Source organism: Carassius gibelio, chromosome B5 (assembly GCF_023724105.1).
Source record: "Carassius gibelio isolate Cgi1373 ecotype wild population from Czech Republic chromosome B5, carGib1.2-hapl.c, whole genome shotgun sequence".
In the NCBI taxonomy this organism is placed as follows: domain Eukaryota; kingdom Metazoa; phylum Chordata; class Actinopteri; order Cypriniformes; family Cyprinidae; genus Carassius; species Carassius gibelio.
In genome coordinates this window covers 33,432,188-33,458,210 of record NC_068400.1, presented here as the reverse complement: position 1 = coordinate 33,458,210, position 26,023 = coordinate 33,432,188, and the positions used below count along the sequence as shown (strand labels likewise).

At 36.4% G+C, this 26,023-nt stretch overlaps 1 protein-coding gene and 2 long non-coding RNA genes across 8 annotated transcripts in view; 2 read left to right on the top strand and 1 right to left on the bottom strand.

Annotated features, from left to right (window-relative positions):
* Window positions 1-26,023, bottom strand: part of LOC127957628 (disabled homolog 2-interacting protein) — a 128,178-nt gene that overhangs the window by 15,633 nt on the left and 86,522 nt on the right. For all 6 annotated transcript variants that reach the window (XM_052556250.1, XM_052556252.1, XM_052556253.1 and 3 more), the window contains 4 exons: window positions 19,669-19,822; window positions 19,096-19,194; window positions 15,973-16,527; window positions 634-778 (listed from right to left, as the gene is read on the bottom strand). In XM_052556250.1, coding sequence (XP_052412210.1) covers window positions 634-778; window positions 15,973-16,527; window positions 19,096-19,194; window positions 19,669-19,822 — 953 coding nt within the window. The remainder of the gene's footprint in view (window positions 1-633; window positions 779-15,972; window positions 16,528-19,095; window positions 19,195-19,668; window positions 19,823-26,023) is intronic.
* Window positions 8,066-9,162, top strand: LOC127957630 (uncharacterized). The gene is made up of 3 exons (XR_008153822.1): window positions 8,066-8,187; window positions 8,642-8,900; window positions 9,067-9,162. It is a non-coding gene; the product is annotated as an uncharacterized LOC127957630 (long non-coding RNA).
* LOC127957629 (uncharacterized) lies at window positions 9,244-10,789 on the top strand. The gene is made up of 3 exons (XR_008153821.1): window positions 9,244-9,294; window positions 9,423-9,487; window positions 10,135-10,789. It is a non-coding gene; the product is annotated as an uncharacterized LOC127957629 (long non-coding RNA).

The window sequence follows — 26,023 nt, the reverse complement described above, 5'->3', positions numbered from 1 at the left end:
CTCTCTTTACTGTTGCTCTTTTGCTATGAAGTCTGAGGGACTTAGTCAGTCTTTATGAGTGAACCATTTAATAATTTAGCAGCACTTCACAAGTCACATTTATCTAAGAAAAACAACTATACATTATTCAGCACCAACAAATGGCTTCTTAAAGCAAATCTAAAGAGTGATTCACTCTCTTTGGTGTACTCGCTCACATTCACATCTACACTCCCCCAAAGTCAATATTTATATACGTTTTATGTTTTTCGGTTCTGCAGATAAATTGCAAGTCCAGCGATTTACACATTTTATTCCTAAAATACAGCTGTATTAATAAACACAAGACCTTATAGGACACAGAGTAAGCCAAAAGTGAATATGGTGGCCGGATGTGTGTGTAATGCTTGTTTTGTTTGTGTGTGTTTTCACAGCTGTTTAATCTCATCGAAAATGAATACAGGAAACTAAGCACAAAATAAAATGTGGAAATATTTCTAATGTTTGTGCAGGACAGAAAGTTTGCGCTGATAAAGTGTCTCCTATTTTAAGTCTGCAGACTGAACACCAGTACATATTTATTTCATATAATTATTTTGGTGGCAACTCAGACTTAACAAATAGTACAGACATTTTCAGAAGAAAAGATCTTACCCAGTGCATCTTGGAGATACTTCTGTCCGACCAGTTTGAGGTACTCCTCGATAGCTTTAGTGCCCAGCGTGTTCTCTCTGAAGATCAGGTGCTCATTCTCCCCGCATCGATCCACCTCCGACATCATCAGATCTGTCAGGAAGTCCTATAAAAAAATAAAAAATAAAAAAACATTTTGATATGTGAGCACTATTACTTTAAAAAAACTAAAGAGAGCACAGTAGATGGAGCGATTGTATAGAGGGTCTGTCATTGTAATCGAAGTGCTTGTGCTGCTGATGTCTGTCAGGACATGAAAGAAAAGAAAGAGACAAGGAAAGAGAGATGCTAGTGCTGAAGGGAAAGCTGCTTGATCAAAGCAATCTGGCAGGGAGCCTATCAAAACCAGCAAATGGGAGTTAGACAGAAAAATCAGTCAACTTGCTGTTGATATACGCACACACACACAGTCCAGAGTTCAGCCCAGCATCCCAAATACAATTCAGTGGGTGTGTGTGTGTCTGTGTCTCAGTCTCTATTTACAGTGGTGAGTCATGATTGGCTCCATGCAGACTATGGCTGAAAGCCTTTTATCTGTACAAAAAACGATCATTGTCTTATAATTCTCATTACAGAACATACTGTATGCCCTAATAATTAATGTAGCAAAACTCTTCTCTTTAACAAAAAATGTTCCCTACACTAATCTTTATTTTTAGTCACTCTGTCACATTTGATTTAGTGGAGACACTATTGTGAATACATTTAAAATAGAATTTTGAGTCCGTTTGTATGATTTGACATGAAAATTTCAGTTAAAACATTACTGGATAACAAAACCTGTGAAAATACCCGGTCAAAGAGTGTCAAAAGGGCACAAAATAAAATGTCATTTGGGAGAGGAAAAAAAGTACATTTGACAGGGCCCTACTCTCATTATCTCTTCTTCTCTCAACCCAGTAATCATTGAGTTAAGTGGTTGAAATGATGACAAGAACAGAGGTCTGCACTGGAATAAAAAATAAAAAAAAAAGCCTGGCACACAAGTGAGACCCTGCAACCTCAGCTGACACCTGCTGTCAAACCTTAACCCTAAACTTGATCCATATGCTTGGATAAATTCATTCAGTACCAACTGCTTACACACTGAGCTTTGACTAAATAAGTTACATTTAAAGTTAAAGTCTTGGTTCATAAAGATATATATTTTTAAGAATTTACCAAGAATATATGACGTTGATCAAAGTGACAGTAAAGACGTTTAAAATGTTACAAAAATGCTTTTTGAACTTGTGAACTTTATCACAGTTTCCAAAAAAAAAAAAAAAAAGCAGCAAAACTATTTTATTTTCAACAGTAATAATAAGAAAGGTTTCTTGAGCACCAAATCAGCATATTACAAAGGTTTCTGAAGACTGGAATAATGGCTGCTTTATCATTATTGGAATACATTTATTTAAACGTATATTAAAGTAGAAAATAGTTATTTCCATTAACTCTTATTCAAGTAATATTTCCTAATATTACTACTTTTACTGTATTTTTTTTTTTATCAAATAAATTCAGCCTTGGTAAGCAGCCTTTTTTTCCTTTTCTTTTTTTCAAGTATCATACCTTCCATTCGTATTAAATGTGGATATTTATTTGGCCACCAATGTTAAACATTTCAGCACTGGGTATTATTTTAAGACGTCGCTGAAAAGAGAGAATGTTTCAGCTTAGAGGAATCCAAAAAACGTGTTGACTCTAGATAATAGGGTATTATGTAAGTCAAAACAAAAGTATTTGTTTGGGATACAGGAGAAAAGGAGTGTGGGTAGTGTGGCTGTAGACCTCAGAGTTCAAAAATCCTTCATGAGCGCTGATGTGGGGAACGATCACCATGGTAACTGGACCGGAATATTTACAGGTTTTCCATGATTGTGGTAACCCTTATTTTAAAGTAGTGGCTCTAACATCATGCTTGTCCACCTGTCCTCATCCTCAAACTACTTTTACACAGTAAGGAGAAAAAAAATTACAAATATATATCTTTTAAATCGTTATTTTGTGGTATTTGGTGTAACAGAATATGTTGACATGCTCTAATGTTCAAAAAACTAATTATTTTTTTCAATTACTTTACATTTTTGTACATTTTAGGTCCTCTATGCCCTGCCTCTTTTTCTACAAAGTCCTTCCTTCTGACAAGCGCAGTCTGCTCTGATTGGCCAACTGACCCACTGCATTGTGATTGGCCGAACACTGCAAGCACTCGTCGGAAAGGTAATGCCCCTGTCCATAATCTTGAGCTTCATCTTTCAAAATAAATGTAAAGACAGTTAATAATGTCCTTAGTTTTACCATCAGTTCAAGCCTGAAAGGGCAACAGAGTCATGTGACAGACACAGTGATGAAGCTCGTATGTGTTTGCAGTACACAAGCCATGGACGGTTAAGACAGCTGACTCCACTGTGTGACCTTGTCTCTCTCTCACACACACACTCATTGGAGCACACACACACATGTGACATGCAAAACTCTGCATTTGAACAGTCAGTAGCAAATACTTAAACTAATAACAAAACATATTTACAGTAACTGATTCAGAAGCACCAGAGTGTCATAGCAAACTCAGAATGACCTCCTCGCATAGGTTCATGAAACCGAAACACGAAACGTCCATAAAATGTGTTGCTGTTCTGTTGTAAGTTATCTTAAATATTCCTTAATGCATCTACTTTCGGAAGACTGAATAAAGTGCTTTTGCTTTCGCCTAGAAACACACAGCATGTCCCTGACATGGCTGCTTCAACACTAACTGCAGTTACTGAAACCATGCCTTCTTTCTTTACGTGAACATTTAGAGATTACGCAAATATTTCCACATAGTTACGTAGAGATGTGGGGGCGAGATTGAATGAGCAGTTTTAGAGGGGAAGTGGCAGAGTCTTAACTTTGATAAAGAATATCTCTTTAGATTTGAGACTTTATCCTTTGCAACTTAACAGATCTTCTTCATGTACCAAGAGCTTGTAACACTCCAAAGAGAAAAATTGAAACCGCATCATATGAACCCTTAAAGATATGAGACTAGTCACAGAGAGGAAGATCTCATAAGCCTTGAGATACTCCCCTTACACGCACACACAGTAGTGTGCACTATTAAGAAAAGGCCAAGAAAATTGTCCATTACTGTCAGAGTTAATCAGCGAGACTATAGCTCACCCTTAATCAGAACGAGATGAGAGAGAAACACAGGAAACGATAGAGACGGGATAGAGCGAGAAGACATTAAGCAAAGTAAGACATAAATCTAAATCTAAAATAGAAAGAAAAGCAGAAAAATAAAAATAAAATGGGTGCATAAAAATAGCAGGTGCGCCAGAAAGCAAAACCATTACACTTGGGAACAGAGGAAAACAGAAAGATATGTACTGTAGCACACACAAAAAATTATAAAGCGAGGATGGAGGGATTAAAAAGAAGAGATAAAATCCCTCAGGTCTCACTGCATTCCCTGGAAGCAAAAACTAATAAAGAAGGAAGCATCTGACCGAGACAGCAGTTTGTGTGCTCAGCTGAGGGAGAGAGAAAGAGAGGTTTTGCCTACTACACTGTCTGGAGCGAACATCTCCAAAGGATAGTAAAACCTGAAATCACCTACACTGTGTGAAGCAGCCAATGGCCCAACGGCTTGGAAAACAGCTTAATAAACAATGTTTTAATGAAAATGTGAAAATACAGAAGGTTTTGTGTCAGGGTTAAGTTGAGGGTTAGAACATATCATAAACTCTAAATAAAGACTGAAATGATAGATGAATGAATAGACAGACAGACAGAAAGACAATGGAGAATCTTTCAAATGGTACCATAATAATGAGCATCAATTAAATTAATATTTAACTTAAGTTAAAATTAAATTAAAAGTAACTTTAACTTAAAGAGTGTGCTTAATAGTTTTTATTTTGTATAAGAATACAGTGAGGGCCCTTTTAAAGTGAATTCTTTATGTCTATCATCTATGGATGTCTGCGTATGTTTGTGTTTCAGGACAGCCGAATGAGACTTGCTATCAAAAGCCCTTAAATAAACCTTAAGGTCACTTAGACTTAGCACACACACACACACACACACACACACACACACACACACACACACACACACACACACACACACACACACACACACACACACACACACACACACACACACATGCACACTTTCTCTCATTAATCTACAGACACTGGATGACTCATTCAGTTCTGTAAAGATATTCCGAGGGAGTGAGCGACAATACAGACAAGGGGGAGTGAGAGAAACAGAGATAGTTGCAAAATAGCTACATCCTATACCTTTCGTCCATGGGGGGAAAAAGAAAAAGAAAAAAAATGTATATTGTCTTAATTTACTCACCTTTAAAATATCATAACATTCAGTTTTGGAACAACATGTGAGTGAGTAAATGATGAAAGAATTTTCATTTTTGGGTGAACTATACCTTTAGATATTTTAGAGCTGAACAAAACCTTTTTCACTTAATTACTGGGGATGAATTCTGACTGATACAGATAAGATAATTACATTTAATAATTACTAATTAATTCAATGAAATAATTAGTTTAATAGCTGATTAACCGATGATATGCTTTCTTACTTGGTTATGCATTAGTGTATTAATGTAAAGTAGCATTAATAAAGATTTAAATTTTTTTTCTAGGAATTAAAGTCATTTTAAGCACAGATGCAGTAGTGTTGCTAACTTGTGATCTTAATGAGATTATAGGGTTACATTTATTGCTATCCCTCTATCTAAGTGCTAGATGATGGAACAAATTAATAATTAGCTTTACTTAATTGCAAATGTGAAATGTCCAAAGTGGGTTTACAAAGTGCATGGGTACCATTTAATCCCACGTGTTCCATGTGAGAATGGTTTTTCTCGCCCACACACTCGAAAAATGGGCACTTAACACTGTCAGACACACAATAATTCAACATGACCTACTGAAAAACAAAAGGGAGCGATCATTAAATGTCAAAGATGAATACCTTTCCTCCAATTTCATCATTACTTGGGTTTCATTCTCAGCACATTTTTCTTTTGATCTGAAGCCAAACTGTAAACTGAAACGCTAGTTGTTATCTCGCTCCCTATCCATCTCAAAAACAAGAGGTCAGAGAAGGTCAGATGCTATTTAGCAGACAGACGGCAGGAGGGTCAAGCGAGAAAGCGAATGCTGTAATGTATGTGTGAGAGAAAGAGAAGTCAAATATCACAGAGTGCTGAATTAAGCTCTCAATCTACCCACACTCTATAACCTTGAGTTTTCTCTGTTGCATGTGTGCAAATATGTGCATTTGGATCTGTTCGGCGCAGATGTGTGTGTTAATGTGTGCACTCACGACCCTCAGTGAAATTTAGAAATGTTCTGCTAATGAAATGCAAAGCTTCGGGGCAGCTTTATCCAGCGTGCTTTCTGAGATAAGACTGATTGTTGAGCTGTATGACTAAAGTGGGTCATAACAGACTTCATCGCTTCAAGGATCATACAACAATATGTACTCAATATTTACCTCCTTATGCTTGCTAAACAGTCTACAGACCATCAACACACTCTACCTAGAAAACAAAAAGTCTGATCTGAGGTTAGGGTTAATCCTGATTAATTGCATCCAAAATAAAAGTTTTTGTTTACACAATGTGTGTGGTGTGTGTGTACTGTGTATATTATATATATATATATATATATATATATATATATATATATATATATAACACACACATACAGTATATATTTGGAAAATATTTACATGTATTAACATATACATATACATAGTAAATATACACAGTCCACACATATATATTATGTAAACAAAGACTTGGATGCGATTAATTGCTTGGTTTTATTATTTTTTTTTTTTAGGAAATTCTGTCACTTTTATATATCTGCCAAATCCCCATCCCCATAATCATGTGATTATGCAATGACTGCTACAGGCCAATGTTTTGTATTGTCAAGTCAATATCTGCATACTGGGTCTCAAAAATTGCAGTCCATGGAATCATCTCTTTCCAGGAATAATCACATGTTGCAATCAGGCACAGAAATGACATCACCTTTAAATCATATCACGAAAACCGATTAATACTTTGTCTAACCTCAAACTCTTGAGATGCATGAAAAAGTGTTAAAGTGTGTGTGCATGGAGAGCCCGCTGAAGTGGATGTCACATCTACAACGAAGCACGACTTCTGTAATAGCTGTCAGGGCAATGTGCTGCTTCAGACCAGAAATGACATCCTTTCAGAGCCAGCCTGCCTTAAAGTGCAGCCAAGCGAGATAGAGAGGGAGAGAATGGCAGAGCATGAGTCTTAGACAAGATAAGGAGATAGAGAGGTGATGGAGAGAAAACAAGAAAAAGAAAGGGTGACGGATGAGGAGAGGAAAGATAAGGGGGCTGAAGGAAAATGCAGATAATGACTCTCGTCTCGTGTCTCTAAGGTAATGATGGAAGATGCCGGTTGAGCTGTTGCTTTGCCACAATCCAATATATACATCAATGTGTATATGTAGTTCCAATCATTACCATTCAAAAGTCTGGTGTCAGTAAGATTTTTTCCCCCTAAGAAATTAATACTTTTATGTAGTAAGCATGCATTAAATTGATTAATAGTGATAAAAAGGTCATTTATATTACAAAATATTTCAGTTTCAAATAAATACTATTCTTTATATAATAATAATAATAATAATAATTAATCAGAGACTACTAAAAATCAGTGTGTGCAAAAATATTTAGTAGTGCAGCTGTTCTTGAGCACCAAATCAGCATATTAGAATGATTTCTGATGGATCATGTGACACTGAAGACTGGAGTAATGGCTTTGCTTCACAGAAATAAATTACATTCTAAAATATATTAAAATATAAAAGTTAATTTAAATTGTAATTATACTTCACAATATTACTGTTTTTACTATAATTTTGATCAAGTGCAAACTTGGCGAGCATAAAAGCCTTTTCAAAAACATTTTTAAAATCTTAATTACACCAAACTTTCTAACATAATTAAATATATTTACATTTGTATACTTACATACAAATATATGATGTTTACTTAAGTACACAAATTTCTCTAGTAAGACAAAAAAAATATGCCCTCCAATTTTAATGTGGCAAGAAAGTTACTTTTCAAAAACAATATCTAGCTGATGAAATATTTCCAAAGCATTTCTAGAACAATTGTCAGAATTTTAAAACATTTTCCCAGGTTTCCATGACTGTGGGAAGAGCAAGATAGAAGAAGTGAGCAAGATTGAATTCTCCCCAATTGACTGTATACAGTACACTCTAAAAAACGCTGGGTTGTTTTTTCAACCCAACTGCTGGGTTGAGGCTGTTGGATAGGACTTTGGGATGTTTTAACCCAAGTTTGGGTTGAAAATAACTATCTATTTTAACCCAGCGGGGGTGGGTTGAGGACGCGGACGTGAAGGAGAGCACGCACGTCACGTCAAAATCGTACGTCTCCAGTGCGAGCAGCCGCCATTTTCTCAGCGTGATAGAAGCGAGAAGCGAGTGAAAGACTATGGTAAGTAACGTTAAATATTCAAAATGTAAAGTTATCTTTTATTGTTTACCCGGTTGTATGAAAGGCGGAAGGTTTTATGAAAGGCGGAAACAAAGGAGCTTAACGTTATATCTAACGTTATATAAAAAACGGACGCGGTTTTCGCCTCGGACACGGAGGTCTTAACTGCCTCATGTAACGTTACTGAACGGAGGATGTACTTTTAATATAACGTCTGTGATTGTATTTTGTCATATTTACATAAGATTTTACATTATCTGTTCTCTTTGAGGCGTTAACAGACGGTTATGGTCACGGTTACGCTCATGTGAATTTGTCTTTTTTTTTCGCGGTTAAACTGAATGTATGTTTGTCTCCTAAAGGAAACGGCATTGTGTAGTAAAGACTAGCATAATTATTTTGAGGCTGTTGAAGTGGTAACTGTTAAAAGTATGTTTTACATGTAATATTTCAGACTTATCAAGGTTGTGTCTTCATTGTCCTCGCGCTGAGAGATAAAGACACAGAAGCTGTTTGTGTGAGGAGTCACAGACCTGTGTGAGGATGAGGAGGAGGTGTTCTTCTGAAGAGAGGGACAGACGGTTTAAGGAGAGTAAACTTCAGAATAACATCAAGTTATCTTTATTTTTACTAAGACTAAAATAATGTGTGTGTGTTTTTTTTTTAGATGTTGAAATCCAGAGACAAGATAACTTCATTCTTTTGAGACTGATGTAAGTTAAATTATTATTACTTTTTTTTTTTTTAGAAAATTAATGTTTCTGTTGTGTCCTGCCTGTTAACTTCACATTTTGATGCAAAAACAGTGTGATTTTATATATATATGTATGTATGTATATGTTAATATTTTATTGAAACCATTGATGCCCCTCTTTGCAGAACTCAAACTAACTGGAGTTAAGGACACACAAGTCTGCTTGTGTGAGGAGGTGGTTTTCTCAGCTTCTTCTGAAGGGAGGGAAAGATCGTTTAAGGCAAGTAAACTTCATAATTTCATGTTATCAGTTGTTGTTGTTTTTTACTAAGAGTAAAATAATGTTTGTTTTTTGTTTTTGTAGATGTTAAAAGCAAGAGACATGGGAGAGCATCATTCCTTTGAGATTTTATGTAAGTTATTTTTAGAAAATAAATTTTTCTGTTGTCTCCTGCCAGTTTACTTCACATTTTGATGCAACAACAGTGTGATTATGTGCTCATTTCATTAAGACCATTGATGTCTGTGTTTTTCATTGCAGAAATCAAACCAACTTTGGAGTTGTCTGATTTGGAGAGTCATTATTCTTGGTCTTCGCTCTTAGAGGTAAAGTTCACACAAAAAATCATTTACTTGCCCTTAAGTCATTCCAAACCTATAAGACTTTTGTCTGTCTTTACAACATAAATTAATATATTTTTAGTTTTCTCATAATATTTGTTAATCCATTTATAGTTTAGATAATCAGTATTTTCAAGCTTCATAAATATAGAGTTATTGTAGAAGTAAATTCTGATATTTATATATGAATACATCTTAAATTATATGATAGCAAACATGTATGTTCAAAATAAAATACTGGTCTCCCAGACCAGCAATGGAGGACACAAAAAGAGAATATTAAATATATTCATATGTTTTCCAAAAAATGAACAGAGTTTGTATGAGTCTGGAAAAACATGGGGAGAGTAAATTATGAACATTTTAATTATTTGTTGAACTAACGGTTTGAAGAGCAGCCCTCCATGTACGTGAATATTGTGAGGTATGTGAATGTCATGTCTGTTTTAATGTTTCAGTAAAGAAGCTTTCTGAAAGCAATATTTATTCAAACAATATCACCTGCCCTCACACTAGTGCTGCCATTATATCCTTCACGAGAGCTGTGGTGGACCGAGACATTAAACAACCGCACAAGTGTTGAAACTTTAAAATGTTTAAATGTTTAATTTTTTCAAATGTGTTTCTCTTAGGCCACTGATGAAGAGCAGGCGGTGACTGGGATGAATGCTGGTCAGAGAGGAGAATCTTCTTTCCCCTAAACAGCAGTGGTTTTAAAGGAGGACGCTGCCCTGGATGATGTAGAAGATGTCACATGCTGTGCTGATGGGGTTTCTTCATGATTACATCAGTTATGCTAAAGAGATCATGAAAATTGACCGTGATGCATGATCTGTATTCATGGACTATGAAACAAACTGTAAGTGTATAATTTGTTAAAAAAAAAAAAAAAAAGTTAAATGCTTTTTCTGTGTTGTTTAGTAGAAGAGTTTACACTCTGTCATTCATACACCTGCTCACATTCTTTCTCACACACACACACACATGCGTCTGTTAAATTTTATAATATCAAAGTTAATGTTGTGATTTATTTGTGTACTGTCATGCCAGAATAGTTGGAAAAAAACCTAACTAATTGTAAATTTATTGTATGTGTTTTCGTATATTTTTATACAATATATACAATTGAACAAAGTCCAGTTTGACCTTAAGTTATATTCATCAAATGTTCAATGCTTTGTTTATGAACTCTGTAGCTGTTAATGCCATCCTTTTCTGCATTTCTTCTAACATGTTACTTTTTGACTCTTCTCTTGTTTTTAATAAATATTTTCCTTTTGGTAATTATTATTTGTGTGTAAAAGTGATATTTAAAATGAACAACATTTGTAGGTTTAATGCCTAGCTCAATTTGGGTTAATTTTAACATAGAAATGCATTGTTTCCCCATATGGCTGCACTCTGCAAGTTTATTTTCTGCCAGCAGGAGGCGCTAAGAGCGGGAGAGGTAGGTTTCTCCGGTAACGGCTGCAGAGCGGTGCTGAGCTCACAAACGCTGCCTTATCAAGCACATGCGAAATCATATCGAACATTTTCTAAATACAGTAGTTTTCCTTCTGAAATACAGTGATAAAAAAACACCCGCTCTGTTTTTTTAAACCCTGCAATATAGTCATTTTAAACCATAAAAAAGGCAACCCAGCAGGCTGGGTTAAATATGATAACCCAACTGGTTGGGTTAAAACAACCCAGCGCTGGGTTCGTCCCTTTTTGACCCAGCGCTGGGTTGTCAAAATAACCCAAATTGGGTTGTTTTCAACCCAGCAGTTTTTAGAGTGTATTTCATCTTCTTTCACATTTTATTCAGTGGTGGAGAAAAAAAGGAATACAAGATAAAAATCACACCCCCATGAAACTCGAGCAAGTGATAAATGAGTGTTATTGTGTCCTCTTGGGCTTGTGGTCTCTATGGGATATCTTTTCTCTATATTTTACTTCATGAGCAAACTGGCCTCAGGTTCAGTCAAGGGAATACAGTGACCATATCTACTGATGCCTGTACTGCAACAGTGAGAGACGTCAAATTTAAGTTGTCAAGATTCCATCAGATTATCCTTCTCTGTGAATCCATCACTGCAGGCTCAGTACACCGGTTTGGAACAACATGAGGGTGAATAAATGATGACAAAATGCTCATTTTTGGGTGAAAAAGTCAGAACTACGGTTAGGCAATATAGCTAAAATATCTTGATGTTTTTCAGCAATTTGGAGATATTCAATTCTAATCTTCATTTGTAAAGAAGTGTTTTATTTTCAATAAGACGAGTCATGACTGGTTTACCACACATCATTTTCATTAACTGGTATTTTCATAAAACTGGTATTTTAAATGTAAAATGCTTTTATTTTATACTAAGAGTAGTTCAAGTCTATTAACATATTTACTGACATATACAGTAGCTCAAGACTTGCTGATTTACAAATTGTAATTAAACTTTAGTGCTTATGCACAATGCACATTGCTTAATATTAAGCCTAAAATATGTTTTAAAGTCACTAATGATGAGGATTGTCTGATCTTTAAATATTTTGCATATAAATTATACTTGCAATAGTTCCACTTTAGCACAGTAAAATATACTTAAGTATATCTTTAGTTGGACTTCAACACTACTTCCGCACAATTAAAGTGCATCAAGTACAAAATCAGTTAAGCAGACTTAAAATACACCAGTTTAGCATACTAAAAGTACAATTGCAGGGTATTTTTATTAAGAACATAATTTATTATGTATTAATGTATTTGTAGTATACTTTGTATGAAATGTATTTTAAATACATTTTAGTATATTTATTTTCACTAGGGAATATATCAATAACTAGTACTACTTATACTACAACATTTTACAGAAATATGTAAAATTTTTGAAGAAATCTTTTGCTCACCAAGGCTACTGTACATTTATTTAACAGTAACAGCTCGACGGTTTTCTATTTGAATGTATTTTAAAATGCAATTTATTCCTGGAATGGCAAAGCTGCCAGTCTTCTTTAGTGCCATTTTTACTACCAAAGTTTAAACTTTATTTAACTTTTAAAACATTTGTCTTAACACTAATACTTAACAGGGAATTAATGAATAAATAAAAGTGTTTCAAAATCATTGTGAAATTCAATATTCAATGCTTCCTAATTTTATATTGATGGTACAGTAAGTATATATCAGGTTCTGTTTAGGAGCTGCTTTCCATTTGGACCAAATTCAACTCTAAATCAGAAAGAATGCATAATTGTCAATTGTGTCTCATAACAGGCATCTGTATTGAATTGCATATGATCAGCTGGTTTAATTCTACACATTGATAAATAAGAGATTCATATCACAAAAGCGAGTAGGCTGGGTTTTACAGCTATCCTCAAAACAAATGACCTTGGACAGCTTGGATGATTCCATCAGTGTTACAGTTTTTATGGCCCATATCCCTCAGGGCTTCTTTGAGAAGCGAAGTAATTAAGGATCAGTAATTAACAGCATCAGACTAACAGTCCTGATCCCACCCCCCACCTCCCCCACTGGACCTAGGGGACAGATAGGGTATGAGTGACACAACTGTCTGGTTATGATGACCCTCTATGAACACTAGTTGGTTTAGTAATAGTAGACTCACCCTCCCGTTCCGCCTTTATCCAGTAGTTACAGAGGTGAAGAGCAGCGGACCAGTGAAAGACACTAATGACTTTCAATAATGCAATGAAAACAGCGGCCAATCTCAGAGTCAGCATTCATAGGATAATGATGCAGATCAGTCAGTGGTTCGTGGACCAGTGACCATCTCGAATGACACTGTGGTGGTTCACAACTTACACTGGCGTTCAGACAAATGAAAATATTAGCATAAAGGGTTGCATCGTTGATATGAACCGTTACAAACTGACCATTTAATTTCTGTGTCATTTCCAACAAATGTCGAGTCGTTCGTGTTCACTGGATCAAGGTTTTTACAAAATCCTTCTGACTGAGAAGGATTCATTAATGAATCATTTGGACTAGTCTGTGAACCAGTTTGACAAATTAGTTGAAAAGAACCAACTCACAAATGGGACACTGCTGCATTATTGCAAAGCAAATTTTATGCTAAACAAGAGTTACAGACTATCTGGCAGATATATCTTTGTCTCTAAAAAATATTTTATAGCAGAGTGTGAAAAATAGGAAAATTGATAATTCACTCAAAATTCAATAACTTTACAATTATCAAAGACTTATTCCAGAATACTATTCCCTGATACTTTTTGGGTGAGTGTGGGGAAACTGGACTAGTCATTATCAGGGTTCGCAAAGGGGTCTTACCATGAAGAATAACATTTTAGGAGGTAAGAGTTAATTGCATGAGCTGCAACTTTCAGAACTCCCTCCAAAAAAAGAAACAAAAAGCCCATTATAATTAAACTTTTAAAATTGTTTGGTTTAAAACTCAGCAATGATGTGGGTGTTCAGAAATGTGGCCTCACCCAGCCATGGTGGGACAATATGGAGAGAATACGATATATTAATACATACACACAATTATCCATAAACGCTAGAAGAACTCATGTGAGTTTAAAGTGTAGAAAGTTCACCAAACCATGTACTGTGTAGCGTTTATCTACAAACGTAACAAAAGGATTGGTGTATTTGCTAGTAAACACTGACTGTTTCATTGAACCCTCAGATTCCACAAGGAAACCGTAAGGGGGGAATGCATGACATCACATTTGAACAACAGCCTAAACTGAGGGATCAATCTGAAGTATTTTCATTCTGTAATTGTCCAAAAATCATCTGGCTCTAAATGTTGCAAGGTTTTATTCTCAAGTTCAAGTGTTGTAGTCCGGAAGCCAAGGGGCTAATAAAGGTCCTCTATGAGCCTCTCAACTCTCCATGAGCAATCCACCATGACTGCTGATGTACTGCTGAAATGATGCCAACAAAAACCTCTGCTGAAGCTGAATTCCTTAAATACGTAACAATTAACTTAAGATTTGCACTGACATCCCAAATGAACAAATGAAGAATAAAAAACAGTTTCACGCTTAATTTCACTGATTCTCCATGACTAGAGGTAATGGCATTAGAATAACTACTTGATGGGTGACAGCAAAATGTCAGATTAAAATACTGCCCTGTGTAAGCAAAAAAGCAGCAAAAAGATCAGTCTCTTGAGAAATTACCCTCATGCCCGGCCCCTGATTAAAAGCATAGTGGTAGATTTACTATCTGAAAATCTTGTTTCATGCTTAGTTTGTCTAATTAGACTCCACACACAGGTTATGCTAATAATAATATTCAGCTCTAAAAAAGTTACCAGCAAAATTGTCTTTTGTCTGTCTGTCCTGTTCTTCCTCAAACAATGAACAGTGACATTAGTGCAGTCTAAACATGCTCTTCACTAAATGCCATACTAGAGGCTTATGCAGCTCCATCTAAGGTCATTTTGCCTTTGTGTTTATATCATCCTGTGAGTCACTGCAAACATACCATTTACAACAACCCTGGATCTGCCAATGAGGGCCAGACAGACTTGAAAGCAGCCAATACAGATAAGAGCAGCCGTATTAATACCTCCATTATGGTATAATGTGAAGATTCGCTATTTTTCTCTCTGGATCCAGCGGTAGGCTGTGAGAACCAGGGGGAGATAATCCCTCCGAAATACCTCTCAGCATGAGAAATCCGACACACACAAATACAAAGATGCACTGATGTAGCCAATACAAACTACACACAATCTCTTTAATGTAGTATCCCTTTGTTAACCCAAACAGCAAGGAATAGCAGCGGGACACTACAGCAGAGATAACAAACTGGAATTGGATTGCTTTTGATTCACAGTGACCTATGAAGTTCAATAAGAGCATCAATGAAAACAAAATGCACAGGGAAACACAACGGTCTCAAAAAAAAAAAATAAAATAAAAAAAAGTTTTTTTCCAATAACTGCAAAAAGTAAAGATACAGTCAGATAAATGATGAATTTAAATATTCATTCATAAATTATAAAAATAATATTTCATATAAATTTAATTAATTCATAAACTAATGTTTAAATTGATTATTTATTCGAATAATCTAAATATTTCATAAATAAAAGTGTATGTATAAAGTTACAATATATAATCTATAATCTCTGTGAATAATGGTGAATTTTTTATTTTACAAAATAACATATAAACATATAAAATATATGTTTAGTTTGTTGTTTAAAATAGACCTCATTCCTAAACCACAAAAGGCAGCTATATATTTTTGATGTTTTAAGATCCAATTTATACTGTGGAAAAAATACAAAAATGTCTTTGGAGGCAGAACAAAACTTTTATGTCAACTACACTTATTGTTAATTTGTTTAATATTATTAAATTCTTTCATATTCTTCATTTTTTTCTTTTATAGTAAAAATAGTATTTTATGTAGACCCCCGTCACTTTCCTGGAGCACAGTTTGACAACCATTTGCTAAATGACAAAAACTGTTGAGACATTCACAATACCTTTGCTTTGCCGGTGCTCTGTAAGATGTGCACCAGAGCGCAGGCCATCTCCTCTTTGTTCTTGACACTGATGACCGGCTCCAGCATGGAGCAGAGCAGCATGTAGTTGTTGGTGATGTACTCGGCAAACTCTTTGTAGAGCTCCATGGGCAGGATGTTCATGCTCTGGTACCGGGCCTTGATGCGGACCATGGGTCCAGCTGTTTTCCCTTTCCCTGGATTGGGTTGGCTAACTGGGTACCATTTCTCGACCAGCTGCCTGCTCGTGACATTCACTGCAGGAATGCTCACCAGCCCCACATAATTGTTCTTGTCCTTTTTCTTCTTCTTGTCCGAGTCCCTATAGAGATGGACGGTGATGTTCTGGACCATAGGGAGGTTATTGAACTCAAAGTGTTCACCCCAGAAGACATTATCTGTCTTCAGCTTGCAGGTGGTGCGGGCATAGAGGCCGTCATCTAAGCAGAGCTCACAGAAGTACTTTTTCTTGGCCGGAAGGTCCTTAGCTTCGATGATCCACAGCTGGAGCGTATTCTCCACCCGCCGACTGTTGTCCTAGAGATGAAAGGACATTGTGAGGTCAGTGGACTGTTAGGCTGCCATGTCATGGCTGTAACGGATTATTACCGCATCAGTGTGGCATCTAACAGGGTCAGTGATTTAGAGATGACGTGATTAAATACCCTCTGCTTCAGATCACCCACCCTTGGCTTGAAATTAAAAGGCCCTTTATTTTAGATCACTTCATGTCCTTCCCATAAAGATAGCAGGGTGGTGCTGTAAATACTGCGTGACATCATTCAGCAGTTAATGTAATTCACTAGCTTTTTTTTATGGAATAGTCTTTCCAGTGTGAAGTCATGTGGTTTAATATACGAGGGACGGCCATAAAGTTGACCTGCATCATGCTGCAGTTAAGGTTAAGCTTTTGTTGGACTATAATAGAGGTTAATTTATAGATAACCCTCCTTCCTCTTATAACGTAGGAGGCAATGGAGGATGAGATCAGAATAAAACGAAATGCCAGTTATTTCTGAGGCCACAGACCATTGTGAATCACTGAACTGAACAGACTAAAGCCCTTACTCACCAGCGGTATGCAGCAATTCTTGTCCCTCTACACTGTCCCGACCCACAATTAGTGATGTCATGCAGAAGCACCTGTATTATTACAAGTTTTATTTGCATTAATCATGCAGCCCTAGGCTGTATAATAGAGGTGTAACAGTTAGTCAATTTTCACTTTGTATCACGGTTCTAAAGTCAAGGTTTCGGTACGGTTCGGTATGTGCTATGTTCAGGGAAGAGACTATACTGGCAAATAAAAATAATGAAAATAAAAACAAATAATCTAACGACAAACATCAGCACAAATAAATACATAAACAGTGCTATTCAGGTTTTTAGGTCTAACAATAGTTTTTAGGTACAGAAATTGAATTACCCTATTTTTCGGACTAAAAGTCGCACCTGAGTATAAGTCGCATCAGTCCAAAAAATACGTCATGATGAGGAAAAAAAACATATAAGTCGCACTGGACTATAAGTCCATTTCCACTTATTTTGAACCAAGAACCAAGAGAAAACATTTCCGTCTACAGCCACTAGAGTGCGCTCTATGCTGACTACAGTGTAGACTACAGGAGCACTGAGCAGCATCTCTGGCAGCATAGAGCGCCCTCTGGCGGCTGTAGACGGTAATGTTTTCTATTGGTTCATTTCTCCTGGTTCACATCAAATTAATTTTGATAAATAAGTTGCACCTGACTATAAGTCCCAGGACCAGCCAAACTATGAAAAAAGTGTGACTTATAGTCCGGAAAATACGGTAGGTAAGTAATCAAATCAAAGTAATCACTTTATAATCACTGCATATTTGACTGTATAAATTAAATCCTAATCCTAATTAAAGGTACATAAGCTATTAAATAAAGAACAGTGAATTGTTTCTTTGTTTGTTGCTTGATTAACATTAAAAAAGTGCTATCACTTTAAGACAATCCATGGATGCACTACACTGATCCTCTAAATTCAACGTACAGAACAAAGACAGATATTTTAACATCATTTTTGTCTCAATTTGTCCGAGGGTTGGCGCACTTTAAATGAACGCACACACAAAGCTTATGAGATGTCTTCTGGCTCTGAATGTTTAAAATGGCAAAGCTGACAGTAAATGATTTTATTTTAAATGGCGTTAGAAATATGCTGTTCAGTTCTCCTCTGCACAAAACCAGGTGATGACGGCATAAATGACTGCTCATATTCAAGCATACGGAACTTGCACTGAACAAAGCCGTTACACCCCTACTGTACAAAGATTCCTAAATAATAAATACATAATAAATAGTAATACAGCTTCCATTTTGGAGAGACCTATGCCTTTAAGGCTTGACGGATGAATTGCGCTGTACAGCAGATGACTGTACTAAAGGGCATTGTGTCGGGCTCCACTGCTCATGGATATTCCCTCACAAATAAACACCCACCAAGGCAATTGATTTCGCATCTCGGTATTGAGGTGCTCCATTGTGCGCCCTCATCACAGATAATGAACTAATTAGGCAGACAGAAATGGGCCTCTGCCGCAACAGCTAATGCCTGAGCTATGATCATCTCCACACTACTACAGCATCAACATCTGTCTGAAGCATCATCTGTTCACAGCAAAGCTCTGGAAAGCCTGGCTCTGGTGTTCACCTCAGAAACCCACTGAGTAATTAAAATGTAAGACTGAGCGATGGGGAGACATTAAACACATCCCCAGGCAAGCTGTGAAGAAGGCAAATATAACTTGAAGGTTGTGCTTGAATTTTTGTTCCAATCTAATTAATCATTAATTTGCTTAATCATTGATTGGTAAATGAGCTGTCGGATGAGATCTTTTTCTTGGCGCGCTCAAAGCTGCCATATGTTTTGCTTTCCATGTGCTTATATCAAAGGGAGATGGAAAAAAAACTGCCCTGAATTTCATCATTCTTACAGATGCAGAAACATTATTTGAGCTCTCTTTTTTTCTTTGCATTGAGTTGCATTTCTTCAGTAATAAATCAGAGCATCTGCATCAAGGATGGTTTTAGCCTATGCAGGAATAAAAGCAACTCTACAGAAAGGTGAGTTTACCTTATTAGGATGAATGGCCCGTCGCAGGTTCTCCATCCATTTGTCTCTCTCTGCGGCCGAACGACAGGAAAAGCACTTACTACCTGTGGAGGTGCTCACCTTTGGAAAAAAGGTTGATAATTGTCAGCTTGCTGCAACAAATCTCACGGATTCCAGTTCCTTTGCCACGTTTTAATGTCATTTGAAAATATGTTACAAAATGCAAAACTGAATCACACTTACTGACAGATATTTTGGGTACAGATACAGCATTTAAAAAACATAAAAAACCCGAATCATAAGCTATAAGAGAGACAAAAAAAAAAAAAAAAATCCAATCCAAACTTAATAAATTCAGATTTCCCAGGTTCGGTTAAATTCCTTAATTTGATTTAATTCTGAGTTTAATTATATTCTGGTTTAATCCACAAGCTCTTGATTTAATATGATTCTGATTTTGACAAACAGCTTTTTGTCTTATGAATGATAATATACTGTAATATTGAATTTAACATGTACTGAGGGTTAAGAAATATCAGATCAATTAATTTATTGTTGTAAATAATGTAAAGCAAGTGAAAGAGGCATCTATACCTCAAAGCAATAATCTTGCCCGAGGATGGAGCTGTGCACTGGTTTAATAAGGACCTCCTCCTCCATGCTGAGATCCAGAGCTTCTACTGCACTGCTGGGACTGAGCAAAGACTCGTGAGAACGCGACTCCTTCAGCCTGGGCATCAGATGGGACCTGAGACAGGAAAACAAACCAACCAGTCACACAAGCGTCCCTCGTGTACACACACACACACTTTCAATACTCACATAATCGTTTATCTTGAAAACAAGACAAGATAACTGATGTGGCAAGTGTTATCACTGCCTAAACTGCAGGTGTATAATATGAGGACACGTGTTCTGGTCCTATTCACAGACAGACAATGCTGAGACAACAGAGTCCGCAGGCAGCCTTAAAGAGGTGAACAGGATACAGCAGTTTCGAGGATCAAAGAATAATAGATGTTTGAACCTCAACAACATAGTTTGAGTCTGCAAAGTGTGAAAACAGCAGCAATAATATAGCAATAATAGAGGTCATGCAGCAATTTTTCTATAATATTACTCCTAATTCAGTGGAAATAAACTTAATAAATTTAAAAAATTCTGAAATAAATTTCAGACCATTGCAATTTAAACTTATAACTTAAGAAAATAAATTACAGTAAACAAGAGTGAAAAGGTCTAAAGTGGGTCAGAAAAAATGTCCTCAAAATTTTCTCTATGATATGAGATATACATATTGCATAAAGGCATTAATTACTCACAAAGGCATGTGAATGAACACAGGCTTGCTGTTCAGCATGTGTTGCTTGAGCAAAGTGTTTGCGTGATCTGCTCACTACAGGTGTCATTAACTGAGCTGTTGGTTAATGTTAGTGCGCACAGAAACTGATTAGTGCTCTGACAAGATAATTAGTGCCTTCTTCAAACTGTTAATTATCTCTTAAAAATCTAAAATAGAATTTAGAAAATCTCTTCCATACATTTGAATATCTGCTAACAGACCATAGTCAGAAAGGTGCCAGATCGTAGAGGAAGTTACGTGTGCTTGCATTCATGTGTGAAGAATGAAGCCATTTAAGATGCCAATACCACTTGTGTCACATCAATTCAACATGTTCCGCATCCATAATAAACAATGATAGGAGATAGCAAGCATATCATTGGAAAATCCAACATGTTTACCGCTGTAATTAGAGTGGGAGATCTCATCTAAGATGAAGCCTGTGTTGGTCTGAGCTGACGTTAATTAGTGTTTGCTACAAAGCAGATCTGATCTGGGAACAGTTCCACCACTCATTCCTTGATGTCAGCTGGAAAGAGATGTGCACAGAACACTCTTCATCTTCTGTTCTCCAAGGAATACATCGCACAAATATTTAAATTCTGTCATAATTTACACACCCCAATGTTGTTTTGCTGCGTACCCCCTAAAAATTGGGTTGCTGTGCATCTGGCTGTGATGAAGGTTTAGTATTGTAGGTTATGTAAGGCATTAAAATACAGCTTAAACGGCTTCACTTCTACCATGACAACTCTCAGAAGATTTTAGCATGTTAATGTGCTGTTCAGGTCTCAGCTGTGCATGCAAGCTATCAGCACCCAGTGATAATGGCATAAATGACTGCTCATAATCCAGCATACGGCATTCGCACTGAACAAGAGAGAATGGTTTTTTTTTTTTTTTTTGCGAACCGTTCCATCCCTACTTTTCATACTCCTTTTGTATGGAAAAAGAGCACCTTGGACATTCTGCTTAACATCTAATTTTGTGTTACATAGAAAAGAGAAACAAACATAGAACTGGAATGTCATGGGGGTAAATAAATTAAACATTTTGGGTGAACTCTTTCATTTTAGTAATTAACTAACACACATGGACAATTTTTGACCTCTTGTTAAATGTGATGCTAGTGATGCTCTCTTAACGTAAACCCACATTTTCCCCCACACAAAGAGACAATTAAATCTACTAGGAAGTGACCCACATCTCTCTCAATAAACAATCATCATCAACAGTTTGTTGCTGTGCTGTGTGTATCTCATAAATTATTTACTATTCTCTATTACCCTGAACTCTTTATTTACCTCCCTTCCCCCTCTCGCTTGTTTTCCTTTCCTTGCACTCTCCTTTCTCTCCTCCACAAAGATCTTCAGAGGTAAGACTATCCTCCTGAGACCAGCCTTGTCTCCTAACCACTGAGGCTTCAGAGAGTAAAACGTGTGTGTGTGTGTCTGTGTGTGTGTGTGTACAAACTGTTTTATTTCTGATTGGCTGAGGTGAAACCAAGCAGAATGCTCTGAGAGTAATTGGAGCAGAGGGGATTGTGGGATTGATCCATGCTTGAAGTAGCGATAGAAAGACCAAACGACAGGTTGAGTTCCAGAATGAGGAGAAATCCAACGTCAGTTTTCCTGACTGGGAAACAATGATGGGATGACACTGACAGGAAGTATTGGGAATAGTTGTCAAAAACCAGCTTGAGTGAAAGAATGTTAAAAATCTAAAGAAACAGTGTGTGTTGGGGGGTTTATCTGAATTGTCGTCAACCACTTAGTTACTGGAAATGAAACTTTTAAGATCAAAAGAATGTTCTCTAAACATGAACTTTTTGTTTCAAATGAAACAGACAGTTTCCTTGAGTAGGACTTAATATTAGCTCTCCAAAACTGTGAGAGAAAATGGAATCAGGAGTGAAAATACCTCTTAGAAGCTCTTTTTTGGTCAACAAGTTTGGAAGGGGATCAAGTGCCACTGAAACAGAGAACAGTTCAGCACTTTCCATGGGCACACATAAACCTTATCTTTCGTTTCGAAGACAAGAAATATCTCATCATTCAGAACTTTCTATCCAACACGAGACAATAACTCAACCACTTTTAACCATGAAGGGCTACGGCAGTGCATTAAAGGAATAGTTTACCCCAAAATGAAAATTCTGTTATCAATTAGTCATCCTCATATCGTTCCAAACCCTTAAGACCTTCGTTCATCTTCAGAACACAAATTAAGATATTTTTGATGAATCCAAATTCTTTCTAAACCCTTCATAGACAGCAATGCAACTGACAAGTTCAAGGCCTAGAAAGGTAGTAAGGACATTTTTAAAATAGTCCATGTGACATCAGTGTTTCAATCACTGTTTTATGAAGCTACGAGAATCCTTTGTTCATGCAAATAAAAATTAAAATAAATAATGACTTCATTCAACATTGCTTCTTTTCCGTGTTGTTCTCTGGTCAAAACTAAATAAATGTCACATTAAAAATGTTATGCGGAGTACAATCATTTCTAATTTTAGAAATAATGTTTTTAAAGGACACCCAAGAAGGGCACTTTCTCATTTTTACCAATATGATGTAACAGCACATTCTAGATCATCTAAATATTGCCACTGGGTAAATCAGAGTGAAGTGCATCCTGGGAGTTAGAGGTGAGTTTAAGAGAGGAAAAGGACATGTTCAGACAAGAGGATCGTGCTGAGGTGTACCCTGTGAGGAATGTATGTTTACTCGTCCTTGGCTGTCTATGTGTCGAAATAAGTCTTATTTAAAGGCAAGTGAGACTAATAAGGAGATGGATGTAGAACACCAACACATGGAAACACACACACTACTCCACATGGAGTGTGTCTCTAGAAGGTTAACCGTCACATCAGTCTAGAAGAATGAATGTTAATGTCAGCATTGGAGGCAATGAACGACACTGTATGAATGATAATACAGCCGCTCTAACTGTGTTCACTGTGTGTGTGAAAGACAGCATGTATTTTAGCCTGTTAGTGTGATGTTGGCACGCTCAGTGTTGTGCTGTGCATGCTTAATGGCATGTGTTACAAGCTCTTTCATGTTATGCATCCCCTACCAATGAAAGCGAGCATGTGTTTTGAGGCAGGGAGATATTAACACAAAAACTGAACTGAACAGCTCACCTCCAAATACTTATCACCTCAAACAGAACAGCATGCACGTGCTGTCTGCGGAGAAGTAACTGACCCATTTGTCCTTGGAAAAGAATCCTTTTTATAACAGTTTGCCATGTTCTCTCTTTATCTTTCAGTTTCTCATTTTTGCTCCAAATTTACCCGGAATCCTCTGCTTCCCAAATGGATTCATCCCCAGCGCACACACTTCCTGTCTTCACAGTGCTATATATCTCTGTCTCTGTAAATATTTCAGACACTGCACCAGACATAATTCACACTACACCCTCCATTCCTCCTTTTCTGTTCTTCGTTTTTAACTCAGACCGCTTAATTATTTGGTTCTAGGCCATATCTTCAAAAATCCAACAAATCAATGGAATAAACCAAAGGCATTTGAGTCTGAAAATAAACATAAAAAGAGGTGACAGTGCCATGATAACAACTTACTTTAAATAGCTTTTTATTATTTTGTATTTTAATTTTTTTCATGACAGCATGTAAAAGTAATAAAGGAGAATGGAGATAGCAATGCTCTATAAATAAATGTTTTGAACTAATACAAGTGACAGACTGATAGAAGAAACCAAGATTACGCTCTCTGCAGGGCTCTCAACCGGTTCAAGGCCAAAAACTAAATCCGGAAATGAACGAAATTTTGACAGGAACAGAACAGAAAAGAAACAGAAACGTAAATCAAATTTTAAAGTTCAGAACAAATAGAAAATTTGAAATGGCCATTAACCAGTTAACGTTATTTTATCGTTCCATTTAACCCTGCATGAATGTTTTGCCAATCATTATTAGGGCTGTCACTTTTTATTCGATATTCGAATATGCATTCGAACATGACGTGAAATATCCGTAATCGAACTATAAATAAAATATCCAGTTTTTAAAATGCCATGTGTAGTGCATTTTTTAGTCTATAATTACACAGTTTGTTTTTTTATTTTGTTCTTTGCCATCTTATCCAGTAGAGGCCACTCTAGACGTATTGTAGCATAGGCCCATGACCAAATCAAGTGAATAAAGTAGCCAGGCATGTCTGAGCGCTCCGAACATGTGTTCTCCACCGCGGGGAACATTGTAAATAAAAGAGAGCCAACTTAATCCAGATAAGTTGATAACCTGCTGTTTCAAACATTAAGTAAAAAAAAATAATAATCCAGATAGTCATGTTTATGACTTACAGTTAAACATTTGTGATTGAATCTCCATTAGGGGCTGTTAACGCGTCTTTTGCGCGCTCATGTTCATTATTTCCAATGCAGGCTCTATGTGTTGGGGCACGTAGATATTAGAATATATTAGAATACATTGCATGATATTCGATATCCGTTCCAATTAGATTTTTCTCAAAAGTGACGCCCTAATCATTATTACATATTCGGGTCTTTAGCGACGCTAACCTTTAGCGACCTATATATCCAGCACGGATGGATCTCTAACTGCTGCAATAGCAAAAAACTCTCTTGATATTTTAAGAACAATTACAGAAGAATAAAATAAAGTATATTTTGTTACCTTTTGAAAATTACAAGAGTTCAGTTTGAGCAGATGATTTTACCATCACTGTCATCGTCAGAGCGCACGTCCACAGTACATTCAGCATCTGCCTCACATTCACAATCTCAACCATATTCTCCAACTATTGTTTTTAATGACTTCATATTCAATATTTTGATCACTGGCAGGTTACTGACCACATCCAGCATTAAATGACGGTGACGCTTATATTTCATTGCGTATAGTAATTGCTTTACAGTAAAGCCATTCAAACCAGTTAAACTTTTGCTGAGGATATACGTTTGTTTTATGCGGCAATTATGAGTGAAATGTCACGCCATCATTGTGTATCAAACAGTGCCACCTTGAGGAAAAAAAAATACCTTCACATTTACAAAACTCTAGTGACCCTATAAACATTTTACAAAAACTTAATCAGAAAACTGTTATTATTTAATATTTTACTTTTTTTCTTGTTATATTGTTTATAATGAATATATTTAAGAAAACTAAGAAAATTGATCTCGAACTTAAAAAAAATCCAGGAGCGAGAGGGTAGAGAAAGATGTCCCAGGTAGCTAAAGACCCAAGGTATGCATTTAAGGGTTAATATTTGAAATATGCTGTGAACCAATCAGGAATTAAAAGTAGTATGGCCTATGCAAATGTGAGGCTGACACATCCAGCCAGTGAAATGCCCATGCTCAGCTGTAAATGAATCATAGGTAAGTCCCATTTAGTCAACCGAGTGGCAAACTCGGGCACTCCTCTTCCTCAACAAAGCCATTTTATTTATCCAAGGAAATAGCGTAAGATGGATTCAACAAATCACATGCACCTGCAGCGCTTGTGAATAAAGAAAACAGAATAAAACTTTTACTTTAAGAATTAAAACTTACATAGAAAATGAATAGCCTATATTGACCTACACACAAAATGTATTTCACTTAAATCATTAA